Source organism: Glandiceps talaboti, chromosome 1, assembly GCF_964340395.1.
Source record: "Glandiceps talaboti chromosome 1, keGlaTala1.1, whole genome shotgun sequence".
Lineage (NCBI taxonomy): Eukaryota > Metazoa > Hemichordata > Enteropneusta > Spengelidae > Glandiceps > Glandiceps talaboti.
Window position 1 is genome coordinate 2,295,139 of NC_135549.1, and position 15,879 is coordinate 2,311,017.

The following is a 15,879-nucleotide window of genomic DNA, read 5'->3' on the forward strand; positions in this document are numbered from 1 at the left end:
AGTAAGTCACACAAGGACGCGATAACGTCGTCACGTGTATATCAAGGCTCCAATAGCATTAAACTAAGAACGGTAAGAACGAAATGTTGTGCTAGAGACATTTGAGATTGTCCTAGCACGTACGTATAGGTGGAGATGATCGAGATGATTGTAGCACGTATAGGGACTAGACTACATGCGCGTGAACCGTCGTCAGACATCAGCTGAGACACTACTTTAAGCTGATTAGAAAACGAAATCTTCCGTACTAAGTATATTTACTATCATTTATCAAATATTTACATCCTTCTCTACAGAAAACTCAGAAGAACCCTAATTAACTGAAAACTAGACTTATTCGTGGGCAAACACAACTCACCTTAAGTTTGGGGTACATATCTGACATCATGGCAAACACAACCCACCTTAAGTTTGGAGTACGTATCTGACATCATAACAAACACAACTGTTTATGGGTTTCCATGTTTATTACAGACAACTGACTCAAATGGCGCCAATACAAGTTGTTCAAGACATGCGAAGACTTTGTCATATGATGAGGTAAAATATTGGAAACTTTGTCTTTAATACTGGTATACTGCTGTTGTATTTAATGCGGTCAGTGTATAGGCAACATTTTCCTTTAGGTGTTTCACTTTCACTTTATTTGTGTCATTCCTGTAGTTGATCAAAGTGTTGGTGTGGAGGTACTTCAAGAGAAGGGGTACAGTGGATGATAATCTTACAGTCAACTAGGAAAGACATTTTGACTTTCCATCCCCGGATGGAAGATCATTAACCAGGTCCGATATGGAGATTGCACAGAAGTTGTCATTGACCATTACTGAACGTCGTAAATATTTCCTTTTAGTGAATATGCAAATTAGCCATGTAATATGTATATCACAACCACTATATTTTGTATGTTTATCACGGGAGTATTGATATGTCTATCAACTTATTTATTAAAACGTGTACTGTCCAAAGTAATGCGTAATTAAGAATTATAATTACATGTATTGTGCAAATTAATCATTCACATATACAGCTACATCAACGAGATTCATTGAAAACAGTCGCTTTGTTATAATCAATATGCAAACCTAGATACATGTATATGAATTTGAAGATTGCATTCTGCCATATTACAGAAAGTCAATGAAATGAATCAATTCTGTACAGGAACCATTTTTATAGTTTGCCTGCAGCTAGTGCCACTCTTCTTTTACAATTAGTTTTTGTAATTCCCACAGGCTGTATTGACGTAATCATGCAACGACGCACAAACAATCAAACAAACAAACAAACAAAGAGTGGAAAGTCATTGTGATCGTAACAATACATCGAAATAGTCTAAAACAGCGAACATCTCCATCGCCATATTCAACTACATGACTAGACTTGGAAGAAGACAATACATCTGTTTATACTTGTTTGGTGGATATTTACGACTAGCAGGTGCAGTGTCAGTGCATCTGAAAGATCCACCTACAGCAATACAAGAATCACATAAAACATTAAAAAGGAGAAACTACTAGCTCGAGGTTTCCTTTTCGTTCAACGCCACTGTACAAGTTAATAGCCATGACATAAATCATAAAATCTAACTACCTCTAGCATAAGGTATATGTATATACATTGTGTTGCTGTAGTTAAAAACTCATGAAGTAGCCCACCTTGCAGGTAGCCCACCCATGAAGTATCCCACCTTGCAAGACTTATTGAAAGATTGTCCAATGAAATGTATCTTACATTAAAGGATGTACACACTTGAAAGTATCATTCCAATTGAAAATTGTTTGTTTTGAATATGCACCAACTTCTTTGTTCATGTAAAGATCGCCATCAATGGACATAGTTTGGATATGTGGACACTACCATTTTAATGCAGGGCGATCTATCACTTGGTCAAATGACCTAACACGTGCACTGTTTACTATTATGCTGATTGTGTAACCAAACACTAAATCCACTACCTTAAAGAATAAGAGTACAAAATTTTGTTTGAATTGCGCTAGCTGTTTTTGTGAGGATGAGACAGGCAGATGTGTGGGCAGGCAGGCAGGCAGGCAGACAGACAGACAGACAGACAGACAGACAGACAGCATAACCACACCCCCTTACTAGAGGTAAAAAATAAGTAGTTGCGTGTTTTCTAGATAGTACACACAGCACAGGTTAGTTCATATGCGTTAGTATAGGGACCACACGGTAGAGAGCCAGAATCACACCGTCCTTCTACCGGATACAATAACATTCCATTGTGACTGTGATGAGATCCATCCCTTGCTTCTGCATGCCGATCGACACAAATATATTCACTACGTTTATGTCCGTGATGTTCGGACATCAAATAACCATAGTATTCCCTTGTCCACTCTTCTGATGGGCATTCGTTACGAGCTGGTATCATGAAAACGGTGCTTCGAGATATGACACGGCACACAGCGCATACGGGATCATGATCATGAAGATGGCTGAGTGGTGGGAAACTGCTTGTTTCGTATTCACTGCCATATATCAAACCTTGAGACTGCGCACCGCCGACGGGGTTATCGTATATTGGGTCCAACGGCAGACATTGGGGGTTAGAACCACTTCCGACATGCTCATACCAACTCCCTCCTATGATACCTTCAAAATATTGTAACAAATATCGAAATTGTGAATGGTTGTCAGTGAAAGAACATGTGCGTCGACGTACAACAGTAGAACATGAAATGTTGCCCTTTTTACCCTATCCATATGAATGAGGTTATTTTTGGATTTTTAATTTATGAAACAATTTTATCATGGCTTCCTACTGGGAAAATCAATGTGAAACAACATATGGCAAGTCTGTGTTTGTAACTCAATACGTATCAGAGGAGTACATGTTTATTCTTGTACGTACAATAACAATCTTTCAACACAGCTTTTTACAATACAATGCGGCCTAATACAAACACAGACTAGGTCAATGTTGTTTCACATTGATTTTTCAAAGAAACCATGATAAAATTATTTTATAAATTAAAATCCTAAAGATACACCAAATCCTCATCTATATGGCCACTTTAAAGTGTCCAGCTATCAGGATACCGAAAAGTAAAGTTATTTGTTACAAGTTGCCACTTGTGATAAACGTATCTTCATTAAGAAAATATAACATGTATATTACCAATGACAATGTCACGTGAAATAACATGACTACTATGTGAAAGCAAAGTCAAATGATTGTAATCAAGATACTGTGTATGCGTTCATAAACATTTCTAGGCTATCCACTTTCTACCACTATATGCATAACGTACACTTGTAACAACATCTAAATTATGAAATTGACATGCAGGTACAACATTTTGTACTAACCTTCATACACGAGTTCGGCACTTTCAGGACAGGACTTCCTTCCCCATCGTACGTATATAGTACCGCTGCTATTGCTCGCACTGTGTGGACGTTCAGTGTCTGTAGTACTAGGTCGAACGGTGTTTGAACTCAACCCTGGTACACCTGAGTCACCTTTCAATCCACGCGGACCAACTATTGGTGATTTGAAGAATAAAAACAAAAGTCACTACTAAAAATATATATGTGTTACATGTAATATACACATCTTATTGACTAGAGGTATAAGAAGGGCATTAGTAGACTTGAGAGTTGTTATGTAGCAACTATTTCAGCCTGAGGCAATAGTTTTTATATAACAGTACATGGGGTAATGTGACGTCTACTAGTGTCCAAATAAGGCCAGACAATTTATAACACATTGCATTCTCCTACTAGTATTCTTTCCATAGTCAAAGCAAATCACTCTCACGCTATATGACAAGTGTCCTATAGGGAAAATAGAATATGACCAGCATACGCTTGATGTAGTGCACACCTCTCCACAAATTGCCATGGCGCAAAATGCGAAGTCGCTGTAGGTCAATAGACCATGTCACATGACACGATCTAAGCCAATCACTGAAGTCTGAATTCATGGTGACGAATTACAAGCGAAGTTTACAAAAATGTATTGGTGAAAATAATCCAACAATTCAATACATCTCATCATTTTCGTAACTTTGAAAATTTTGTTTGTGCTGACAGGAGGAAAATGTTTGACCTTTTCTCAGAGTATGTGTATACTCAGACAGAGAATTCTCCATGGTGGTCTGAGGTGTACATGAATGATAAAGGTATAGTTTGTATCTGTGATGTGCTTGTGTTATTACCTGGTCCTGCTTTACCAGCTAAGCCATTTTCACCAGGTTCTCCCTTCTGACCACGTTCACCGTTTAGTCCAGGGGTGCCTGGTTGACCTGCTGGTCCCATTGAACCGGGCGACCCATCTCTTCCGTCGTCACCTCTCTGTCCTGGAAAACCATCCCGACCGTCTCTACCTGTAGGCCCCGGGGGCCCCATTTGGCCTGGTGGTCCGGCAGGCCCTGGTAAGCCAAGAATACCGTAGGGGCAATTTGCTGACAGAAGAAAAATGCATAATATGAGAAGTCAATTATTACCTCCACAAATGAGTTTCGGCAGAGATTATGTTTTCACCCCTGCTTGTGTGTGGGAGGGAGAGGGGCAGATATCCCAAAATGTTAAGGATGGGTTTAGATGAAACTGTGTTAAGACTGCCTATGGGACAAAGACCAATAGATCAGATTTTGGTGGAGACCCAATGCCGGATCAGATTTAGTGAATTAGTGAAGTCATGGCATTATTCGCATTACTAGTGTTAATGAGCCATGAAGCATTCATACATAGATTAAAATATATTCATTCTGACTTTAGGCCTACCTGGCCTCTACTGTCAGCTCTGTGCTAACTTAGTCATCATGCGGGTCATGTGTACTACAGTCTTGCCTCTACTGTCAGCTCTGTGCTGACTTATTCATGAGGTTCATGTGTACTACAGTCTCTATACACTAGTGAAGTATCAATAGTTTTTCCTTATAAGCCTTAATCATTATAATATAAGGTTTGGTATTCCCCAGTTTCTCTAGATGACTTTCAAACATCCGTACAGGTGATGATGATACTCACATTGGCTGTCAATTTGTTCCATATCTCAACTGATCTATTTACAAATGCAGTTTGTTAGATTCAGATGAGACAATTTTTGTATCAGTCTTAAGCATCAATCTAAGCATCAACCCTTAGTATGCCCTCAGCGTTGGCACAAGTACATTCATGCGTTCCATCGAGTTTTCTGACTGTGTGTACATGTACCCATCACACATATGCATTATAACTATTTCTAGTGGGTCAGATCATTTCTCTGACTGTCAGGAGATTCAAGAGAATTATTTAAATGGAACTATCCTAACTTATATGCAAACATTAAAAAGCGGTATGTTGATGCAAGTAGCAAACATTTAACAAAAGAATGAACTCTGGAACGATCGCTTTCACTTTGTTAGTGATATATATGTGTCAAGTTTGTCAAACCATGTAGGTAATGGAGGTGATTTTCTGTGTATAATTAAACCCGTACAGTACATACCTGTAATAGCCCCTTCATCTGAGACGTCTCGTTTTGCTATATGGGTGTTGGTTTTCGTGTCTTCAACATTTTGGAAACGATGCACTGCGTCCTTTTGAGAAATGAGAACATGGCGAAAGTGATCACAGAGTTGTAATAAATAACGCGTCTAACTGTGTTCATCGACTGATAGAGACGCACAGACGATTCAGAATACTTTCACATGACATGGGATTGTGTTGAATGTGCTTTTTTTATATTGCACATCCATTATTCATGACTAGACCTAAAATAATATAATAAAATTGTGTGGTTCCGATTACGCTCAATTTTAGAATAGGTGGGGTAAGTAGATTTTTTATTTTATTTTTTTTCGTGTGTGAGTGTCTAGTTCAGGTAGTTATGTTTTCCGTTGTTTTCCATATGGTCTCTGTGTTATTGGTTTCTTCCCATTAGATGTACAGCCATTGCAACAGATTGGAAGAACAGCTTTATATTGCCTTTTTAAATTTTTGTCTGTTTCCGCATCCACTATATATTTTTGGCGAAACTTCACGTCATTACAGACTGCCACGAATCATGTTCGCTGATTGTTTATCACTACTGGTTTTGAACTTGTAAGCTACAAATCATGTTCACTGAGTGGTTGTGTGCAGTTCATCTTTATTATAAACTACAGTCGTCGTAGGTGGCGCACCAAGTCTAACGTAAACATGGTAGCTTATATGCATTTACGCAAAATAAAAACGTGTGTGTTTCCGATTATCCGACCGACCCCAGTTAAAATTATCGTCAACCCTAAACCACAGACAAGAATAGAGTGCCTAAACATAACAAAAAGTTAATGACTGTGTGGGTGGCTGTGAATGAATTTTAAATTACATCTCATGCATCTCAAAAGTTGGTAGAAAAATCAAGTGCTGGAACAAATATTGATGAAGTTGGACGGGTTATATTACAATAGGCAATCACGTCATCATAGTCTTAGCTTAATAGAGCTGGATCGTGTTCCCTATTGAGGGACCTCGACCTATAACCCCCCCCCCCCCCCGGTCAAATGATTCATCATTAGAATTCTATGATTGGTTACCGTTAACAAAGACATGATGTTAATGACTGTAGGTGGCTGTGCTTGAATTTTATATTTCATCTCATGCATCCCAGGACTTCACTGAGCTAGACGTAAAGAGAGATCTCAAGATTTGATGAAGGGTAGCACTTAGACTATTGACCTATCACCTCTGAATGCATTTCCTGTTTTGTCCACCGGGAATATTACAGCAACGTCAGCAGGAAAAGTGTTAAATAGTAAAGCAGGAAGAATCTGTTGATCTTGATAAACAATCTAAGGATATTAATCCACGGATTTTAAAACTTCTTTCAAAGTATTTCATACACATGGCAAAGTTGATAGAAATATTGTTTTTGTTTTCAAGCTTTTGGATTAATGTACATCATGATACCATGTCATCTTGTAGTTGTTTGATGTCGCAACCTCTACATGTGGTTTCAAACAAAAATAGCCTTCGTCTTTTTCATATCGATGTATATTTGGTATGCCTTCAGATTGTATACGGCAACAAGAGGGCATGATGATTCATGCTTTTCAAAGCGACAAGATCCGTATTTGTTTTAAAGTTCACAAAGTAAGATTTTTGAAAATAAAAAATTAGTGAAAATCATCAACGGCTTCATAAGTGTGATCTTTCAGCTCATGCGACTACGATTGTACAAATTAATTACATGATTGTATAATTATGCACTTACCAAAACTTCTAACTTGTTTCGTAACTCTTCAACTTCTACAAGCAAGACTTTGACCGTCGTTTCTTGATTATTTAGTTTGACACATAACCAGAAGGTCATCACCAAAAGAAGGAGTGTAGACAAAGCTGCAAAGCCGACTACAACAACTGCAGTGCACCCAAAACGATTTGATTTTACCGACTTTCCCTCTTCGCACGACTCCATGTTATACCGCAGTATACCTACGACTTGTGCGAGTGGTGTTAGTCTGACTGACGCAAAATACTAATCGGTAGGTTTTGAGATATCATGTACCGGAAAATGAACTGTAGTTCGGAGAAAACAGGATGCGGTGGTTTCGTAACTGAAATATAATATGAATATGCTCTTTAAATGTACATGTCACATGTTCAAACATATGACTTTGTCACAATCGACTGGAAAAATGCGTTAACTTTGTGCATTGTCATTTTTTTTTCATTTCCATCCTATTAGGATTACTCGGACGTAGAGTTAACCATCACTTACTATTGCGAAAACTCAAAACATGTGATATACGATAAATAAACGACCCGATAGTGTAAGTAGCCATAGTCCTTCAAGTCTAAATGTAGGCTAGGAGCTTGGCATTATTAAACACATCAGGAATCCACGTGAAACCATAGACAGTGGAGGGTCTATGTGGGTGGAGGGTCTATGGTGAAACTCATATAACATCATTACTGAGGTGCAGCATGGGTTTCGACAAAAAACGTTCCTGTGAATCACAACTCTTGGAAACAGTTGACAATCCAGCATCCAGCTAGATACAAACACCTTACGCCTTGATGCAAAAAAGAAATGGTCAAGAACTCATTCTCCACCTGACCAATAGTTGACTGGAACGCACGGCTCCCATCTGTCATCCAATCAACTTCGACGTCGTTATTCAAGACAAGACTCAAAAAACACCAAAATTAATAATATTCTTAACTTATCCCTTGACCCCCCCCCCCCATTTGACGTGATACAAATCAATTAATTATCCAGATCCAGAATGCCAGAAGACTATTTTAAAGCAATCGATCGAATGCATGCAACTTCGTCAATATTATCTAGAATAGTTCACACGTACTTGAGCTTTTGAAGTTTCTCTCCCGACTACTAAGTGTAGATCAGTCGTCATACATAGAGCGCCCTCTATCATAACGACAGTCGTGTTTTATTCCACCACCTGTTCCACTGCTGCAATCTCCCTGTTACACAAAAATACATGTTTCATTCAAGCTATGACTGTCTGACCCCAGACTAAGCTAACATTTGTCACCTACAATCTGATTGATTTGTTGATTTTGTGTAAGTTTTGGGGGTCGTTGCATTCTACCACTGCCAATCAAATTGCCAGAACTCTCACATTAAAATATATCATAACCATGCTAACTAATTTCTCGCCAAAAATTGTGCTGAGAATTTCATCAAAGAAATCAGGAAATACGCTTCGACAACACGTTTGCATTTATGGTGACATCTGTTTGAGTGTTCAATATAGCTCTTTCAACACTGAACACAATTATACTCTTTCCTAGGCATTCTATTGCATTATTTTATACCAAAGTTTACCAATTCGAAGATTCCAGTGTAAATTAAGCTGTTGTCGTGCCATATAAATGATGTGAAATAAAGGTACTTTGTAAGTATAAATTTGGTGACAAGGATTCCATACAAAAAAGGGACAACAACATTGATGTGTTTATTGTCATCGGCGATTGTATGCCCCTTTGATTTTAAGGATGCGAATTCCATTTTTTTAAATGTAATAAAAAATGATGAAAAACAAACATGAACGTATATTATAATATTATATTTCCAATGTCATATAACTTCGATTAGCCAATGAATCCTTTTTAATGTCCAAGAAAATAGCTCTTTGCTAAAAAAAAAAAAATCTAAAAATGAAAAGTGCACATATTATGATTGGTGTCACGGATAAATTGGTAAAAATGGTCACACAACAAAAATCCTGTGTTTTGTGTGGTCTGTTGAAAATAGTCAGCTGCGACTGTGCCAGGCTAATCTATTCATATATTAAAGACTTAAAATTGGAATATATAAATATAGTCACGGTTCGGAGGTGCGTTTGTATTTGCCATTTATCTATCCATAATTTCTACTCGTCACTTCATTGTTGGCTGGAAGAGACGACGCAATCACACACAACAAACGTCAGCAGCTAGCGAGGAGTGGATAATCCTGACTGGAGTGTCACAGCTTGTACTGCTGTAATATTCAAACGATTCGTTTTATTACCGTCGTGTTTTCCTCCCTTTCATGGAAGCTAAACCGAAAATCATAGATACAGCCATGTCGACTATTACTGTGGCGGCGAACAATTCAAGGCTGAAGGTAGTGGTGGGAGTGTTAGCTGTTTCGGTGTTATTGTACATTGCCTATTCACACATCTCGAGCAGACCCACGACTTCGACTCTTTTGTCGAATGCAGCGGAGATTCCCGCAGATGTAGAACGAATAACGACCGGTAGTGGTATTCTTCGTGAAATGGCAGTGGAAGAAATACCCGAGCATTTGTTGCCTGAAAGCGACTTGACCAGTATCAAACACACAACTGGTGAGGGTAAAGGGGTTGAGATACAAATTGAGGGGACGGCGGAGAATTTACACTACCGAGAAGCGGTCGAAGTAAAACGGATCGGGGGCGAATTTGAGGGTGACGTGTTACTCTTGCATGGAGCAAACTTTGATGCGAACACGTGGCTTAGTGTTGGAACACTCGGCCAATTAGCCAAACTAGGCTATCGAACAATTGCCATAGATTTACCAGGTAATTCAAAACTTTTGACTCACAAAGAGAATTTGACATAAAAACATGAAAATGGGAAGTAATTGGAAGTAAAAAGTGTATATAGTTCCTGTCTGTTGTACATAAGCACCATAATAATATATATCTAGGGATACCGAAACAGAGGCAATTACAGCTAAAACACTGAGTCAGTGATCGCCAGGGACTGTACAAAATACACACATTTAATTATCAATTTTTGACCATTCAACAAGTTGAGACTGTTGTTTAATTTGCTAGTTAAGAACACTTTTATAGCTGATATTCAACAGGATCGAGATTGATTATATGGTTGTTGTGTAAAGAGTTTTGTTTACATAATTCAACTTTTTTAAACTCCTCAACAACATTCATATCATGCTGGGTTGAGCAGTAAAAATGTTGTTGTCTATTCAAGTGAGACAATGGTCTGGATGATGTCAACGTGGTCTCTAACTAAACCACGTGAGTGGGGGTGTAAATCGTAATGATCATGATGGTACGGTACAGTGAATAGACTTAGTGAACCAACAACCTAAACTTGCAAAATGATCAACACTGATTGTAAATGTATATGTTACATAATAGTCTTCTGGCGAACGCGTCCTGTTTTAGCTGTAAAAATGGGGTGGGAGGTGGGGTTCCGTTCGCTCCGTTTTGAACTTGTGTGTTGATTATATAATTATGTACTCTGAATAGACATGTGGTGGGGGGGTGAGGCAACCAACCAGCTGGTAGGAAGGGACATGTGGAGGTGGGGGAGTGGGTGAGGCAGCCAGCCAGGTAGGAAGGGACATGTGGAGGTGGGGGAGTGGGTGAGGCAGCCAGCCAGGTAGGAAGGGACATGTGGAGGGGGAGTGAGTGAGGCAGCCAGCCAGGTAGGAAGGCATGTTTTCGTAACAGATAAGTTATTTGGAGTTAAAATGCACAGCACCGTTTGTGGTAAATTTATCATAACAGCTGTCTGAGTGTATCGACAATACTACCTGGCTGGATGAGATCACGTGGGAATTTAATACGTCATTGATATGCTAGCTATAATGATCAGGTTCGAGTCAGATTTTTTCTTTGTTTTAAAATTAGCACACTCTGCATATCCTGAGGTTATTCTCTTTCCTTTGTTTTTGTTGTTTTGTTATATTGGCATTATGTTGTTGTTGTTTTTTGCTTCTTCTCTATTTTCTCTCGCTTTTTTAAATTGGGGGGGGGGGGGTTGTACATTAAAATGCCTCTTTAGTCCCGATCTATAGTACTCTATCTACTGAAGTACACATAGTTGTAACTTTTTATTATCAAAACTCAAACATGTAGCCATTATTATATAAACGAATGGATGACGTCATTTATAATACGTATACAAAAATGCCCCTATGATGCCACGTTAAAGTTTTCTAACAACGTCAGCAGACGATTTTTATTGCCGTCAAATATATTCATTGACTTTAATATTGTTCCAGATAAGATTAACCATTAATTGTTTTACGTGTGTATCTTTTGTATACCCGGGGGAGTGAAAAAACTTACACAGTGTATAAATTCTAAACGTGTAACTTCCATTCACATGAAATTTCAGAACATGTATTCGCCCTTGAAGATACATGTACTCATAAAGCAAAAACTGGCAGTCACATAATTTATACACACAGGGTCAAATCATCTCATTTTCAGCTTTTACCATATTTCACAGGATACGGTGGATCACAATCCGTGACCTACGCAGGTGACCCTGTGACCTTTTTGGAGAATGTCATGAAGGAACTTAACTTAAATCGACCAGTACTGATAAGTCCATCTATGAGTGGTGAATATTCACTACCGTTGGTCCTCCATCGCCCTGAACTAGTTCGTGCATTTGTTGCCGTGGCACCCGTCGGAACGGATAAATTTAGCGATGATGAGTACAAGAATTGTCAGGTTTGTAAATTCAAGTATAGTTTTCATTTGTTGTTGAGATAATGTTTTATGTACTTGAATGCACGATATGGTTTTATGTATTCTAAACTGGGTACAAGTACCTGGATACATGTTATTGTGGGAAGTTGCTCGTACAATGTAAATGCTACACCACCCTACGAAGTATTAGCATGGGACATGCTAACCAAACTTCACCGTATGACCTGTTTACTGTCACTAATCAATCTTCATTCAATGGAACGTACCAAACTCTGTCTGCCATCTTTTCTACAATTACTCCATATCAATAGAGATTAATAACAGGCCTCGCCAAAACAAACACCGTACCGTATAACATATACATTTCTGAAACTGGTGATTTAAAACTACCTAGGAGGTTACTTCTAATTCGTTATTCGTTAACCCCCACCCCCACCCCTCTTATCGCTCAGCGCCCTCATAAAGAAACTTCATTGTATGTTAGACGTCTAATTATACATAATTCCAAAACGTTAACATTTCTTCGTTCTGCCAAGGAAAATACGAGCGACCTACTGAAGGGGGGGGGGGTCTTGTCACTATGAGTTGAAGGTGAGAAACGACAAAAAAAGGCAACGAGTACTTTCTGGTTGAATGGTGAAAAATATTGAGGAATAATATATTTATACATGCGCAAGCATAATTTATGAAACAATGGAAAACATAATGGCGATTTTGAACATTTTGACTCATATATTGAACACAACAGAACCAATGACGGAGACGCGACGTAGGACGACCAGGTTATAAAACCCATATAGATATTTTTTGGCTCGGACTCGTTCAATTTGGCTTGTATGAAGGCTAATGTTTGCTATTTCTACCAACAGGTGCCGACGTTAATAGTCTACGGAGACCAAGATACTGGTATCGGATTGGAATCGTTGAAACATTTGGAAAATTTACCACATAAGGTTATTGAGAAGTTAGTCGACGCAGAGCATCCAGCCTACATAAGTCAGCCTGAACGGTGGCATCAAATACTATACAACTTTCTGAAGACAGTGCCAAAATAAGGCATAAATCCTCACGGTGGAGCTCAGACTCAAAAATAGAGAAAATACATAAATACTAGATAGTAATAGATATCTGGTTGTCAGTACTGTTAGGGTTTGGGACAGAACAAACACTAGATGAAGGGAAAATTTCGGCGTACATACCATTTTAATTCAGATTTTATCTTTAAAAAAAGTTTTATCTCATTTTGTAATGGATTTGTACGTCTCTGACCTAACAAAATGCTATCTTATTTAGTAATAAAGTGATTTGCATGAAGGCGGGTGGAAGAGAAAGTTGTGCTATTTTTATATATATAATAGAAGACCCTTTTCTAGTGGTACTCGTAGGTATGAAAAATAAAACCTGCTTGGAGGGTAATATTGGAAATGACAGCTATTAGTACTTACTTCCAACCTGTAGTGAAAGTATGCAGTCGAGGACAAAGATGTAAGGATTTCTAGGGTTACGATAAAATCGACATGTCATAAATATTAGCTTTGTCAATCGTATGAATGAGAGAAGTGGGTTTATTTTGTATGACTGTCGTCTCCAATCTGTGTATTCATCTGTCACTTACCCCATATATTAAAACATCACACTGCATGAGCAATTTGATGATTATTTTATGTTCACTTGTGATTACTAACGATTACTCTCGTTTACTCAGTTTGTTTCAAACAACTTTCTTTACGTACTACACCAAAAGTTTTACTATTTTATGCTAGGTTACTTTGTGTACGTACCACACCAAACGTTTTACTATTTTATGCTACGTTACTTTGCGCGTTATGAATAAGTTACAAACACGAATTTGACCTGTGTTGTTTCACATCGTGTTTTGAAGTAAAAACACATAATAGTAAAGTTTTAATTTTTATAGATTAAAGATTTATAGATTAAAATTAAAAATCAATGCCGTTTCTCATCCGTATAGCCACTTTAAAGTAAATTACAAAAAAAGAAGAATTTATAATTCCACGTAAAAGACAATTCAAATAAATTGAAACGTTTAGTCAGCCTGCTTGCTATATGCACTTAATTAACCTCATCAACACTTAATGAATGTGACAAAAAATTATGTACTTTAGAGAGAGCTACCTTTTCAAACGTTCATCCTTATGACTACCCATGCTTGCATTGTTTGGTGGGTCCGTGACTCGATTTTTACTGCGTGTAATGTCATTGAAAACTATTAATGACATCTCTTTTGCTTGTACTGAATACTTTTCATGTAATTTGAGCGCAATGAATACTTACAAAAAATAATCTAGTATTAGTTGACTGAGGATTAATATCAGAATGCCATGCATGTTCACCATTTGTGGTTCAATAGAAATGATCAGTTATAACCCATTCTCTTATAGGCCAGAGTATATTTTATAAATTAAGTCTTGGCGGAGTGTTTTAGATAGTGCCGTAAAGAGGTGTTTATAAATTAAGTCTTGGCGGAGTGTTTTGGATAGTGCCGTAAAGAGGTGTTTGTAAATTAAGTCTTGGTGGGGTGTTTTGGATAGTGCCGTAAAGAGGTGTTTGTTTTTACGACAATGATAAAAAACTACCAGTCGTAGTTTTTATCTGAATAACAAGAATCATATATCCATGTACATCCGAGAGACACGTGATTATTATGAGGTATGCATAACACTATCCGTTTCATGTAAGTGTTCACCGGCTCTGTTTGATACAACCACGGACAAACTAAAAAGATACTGCACAAACTACACTTTAAAGAGCAAGATTTATGAATATGGTTTCTTGTTACATTTTGACTAAACGAAATGAACTAATGAGCCACCATGCAGACATTATAGACATACATCAAAACATGGCGCCTACGTGTCTGTATCCAGTTGCAGTGCATTGAGTTCATTCAGACTAAACATAGCAAAAAACTGCGATATTTTATGTTAAAATGTAGCATGTGGAGCGCGGTTGTATCAAATAGAGCCAATGAACACTAACGTGAAACGGGTTGTACACAGCGCCATCTATAGTATTACAATACTGACGTTTTGCAGACGAACGTGCTCAGCCTATCACAGTAGGTGAAGAAATACAATTCTGTGTTTCCGATAACATGACCTCAAATATAGTGTAGGTAGGTCGGGAATTTATTTCATTTTTATTTATTGTATTTTTTTTTAATTTTAATTTTTTTTTTAAATATTGCTTCGACCTAAAAACAAACAAAACGTCTGTCAGAATACCCCTTCTGTGATAGTTTGATGAAATTATGTAAAGACATCACTATGGAAAGAAAACAGACGTGCATGAAGGTCAAGAAGACAAGAATTTCTTAACCTTTTGTTTTAAAATGTTTAAAAAATGTTTAGGGTTGGAGGCTTTATCTCGGATTGGTCGGGTTTATCTGAAACACGCCATTTCTTTTTATTTGGCCTTATGTTATTTGTCTTGCCTTAATCTAACATTCTCATAAACTGGCAATAATTGTGATGGTATTTCTAAGGATAAAAAAGAGGACGTTTTTATATGACTTCACTCACTACCAAATGATACCCGTTTCCAGTCACCAAGGCGCCTGCTACCGTAAGAGTGATGAATCGTTTTGGTGGCCCTAGTCAGTAACAAAATGTAATAATATGTGCATCATAGATAATACACACAACCACAGACAATGAAAAGGTAAACAAACAACGTTTTAAATCACGAAAATCTGAGATTACTACATTGTAAATATTTTAATACTAAGAGGATTGTAAACTGAGAGTCTGGTTTTATTTTTAGAATTTTTTTTTTTTATTTATCGAATTCATTATAATAATAATAATAATAATAATAATAATAATAATAATAATAATAATAATAATAATAATAATCTTTATTTGTCCAAATAAATTCGGAAACTTGTTGAATGGTCGCCGCAGAGCAGCGCCCTAGTGCCCTAGTGTTGAAGAAGCAGGAGGAAACCGGAGTGCCCGGGAAAACCTGCGTT

At 37.7% G+C, this 15,879-nt stretch overlaps 2 protein-coding genes across 2 annotated transcripts; one reads left to right on the forward strand and one right to left on the reverse strand.

Moving 5' to 3' along the window:
• Positions 1-449: 449 nt before the first annotated feature.
• Positions 450-7,460, reverse strand: LOC144453724 (uncharacterized). The gene is made up of 5 exons (XM_078145068.1): positions 7,202-7,460; positions 5,456-5,546; positions 4,182-4,427; positions 3,331-3,504; positions 450-2,613 (listed from the first exon to the last, which is right to left on the reverse strand). Exons 1-5 carry the CDS (start codon positions 7,403-7,405, stop codon positions 2,135-2,137), a joined length of 1,194 nt encoding a protein of 397 aa, XP_078001194.1. The 5' UTR covers positions 7,406-7,460; the 3' UTR covers positions 450-2,134.
• Positions 7,461-9,357: 1,897 nt separating this feature from the next.
• On the forward strand, positions 9,358-13,449 carry LOC144440093 (putative protein-lysine deacylase ABHD14B). The gene is made up of 3 exons (XM_078129358.1): positions 9,358-9,998; positions 11,683-11,909; positions 12,758-13,449. Exons 1-3 carry the CDS (start codon positions 9,488-9,490, stop codon positions 12,941-12,943), a joined length of 924 nt encoding a protein of 307 aa, XP_077985484.1. The 5' UTR covers positions 9,358-9,487; the 3' UTR covers positions 12,944-13,449.
• Positions 13,450-15,879: the final 2,430 nt, after the last annotated feature.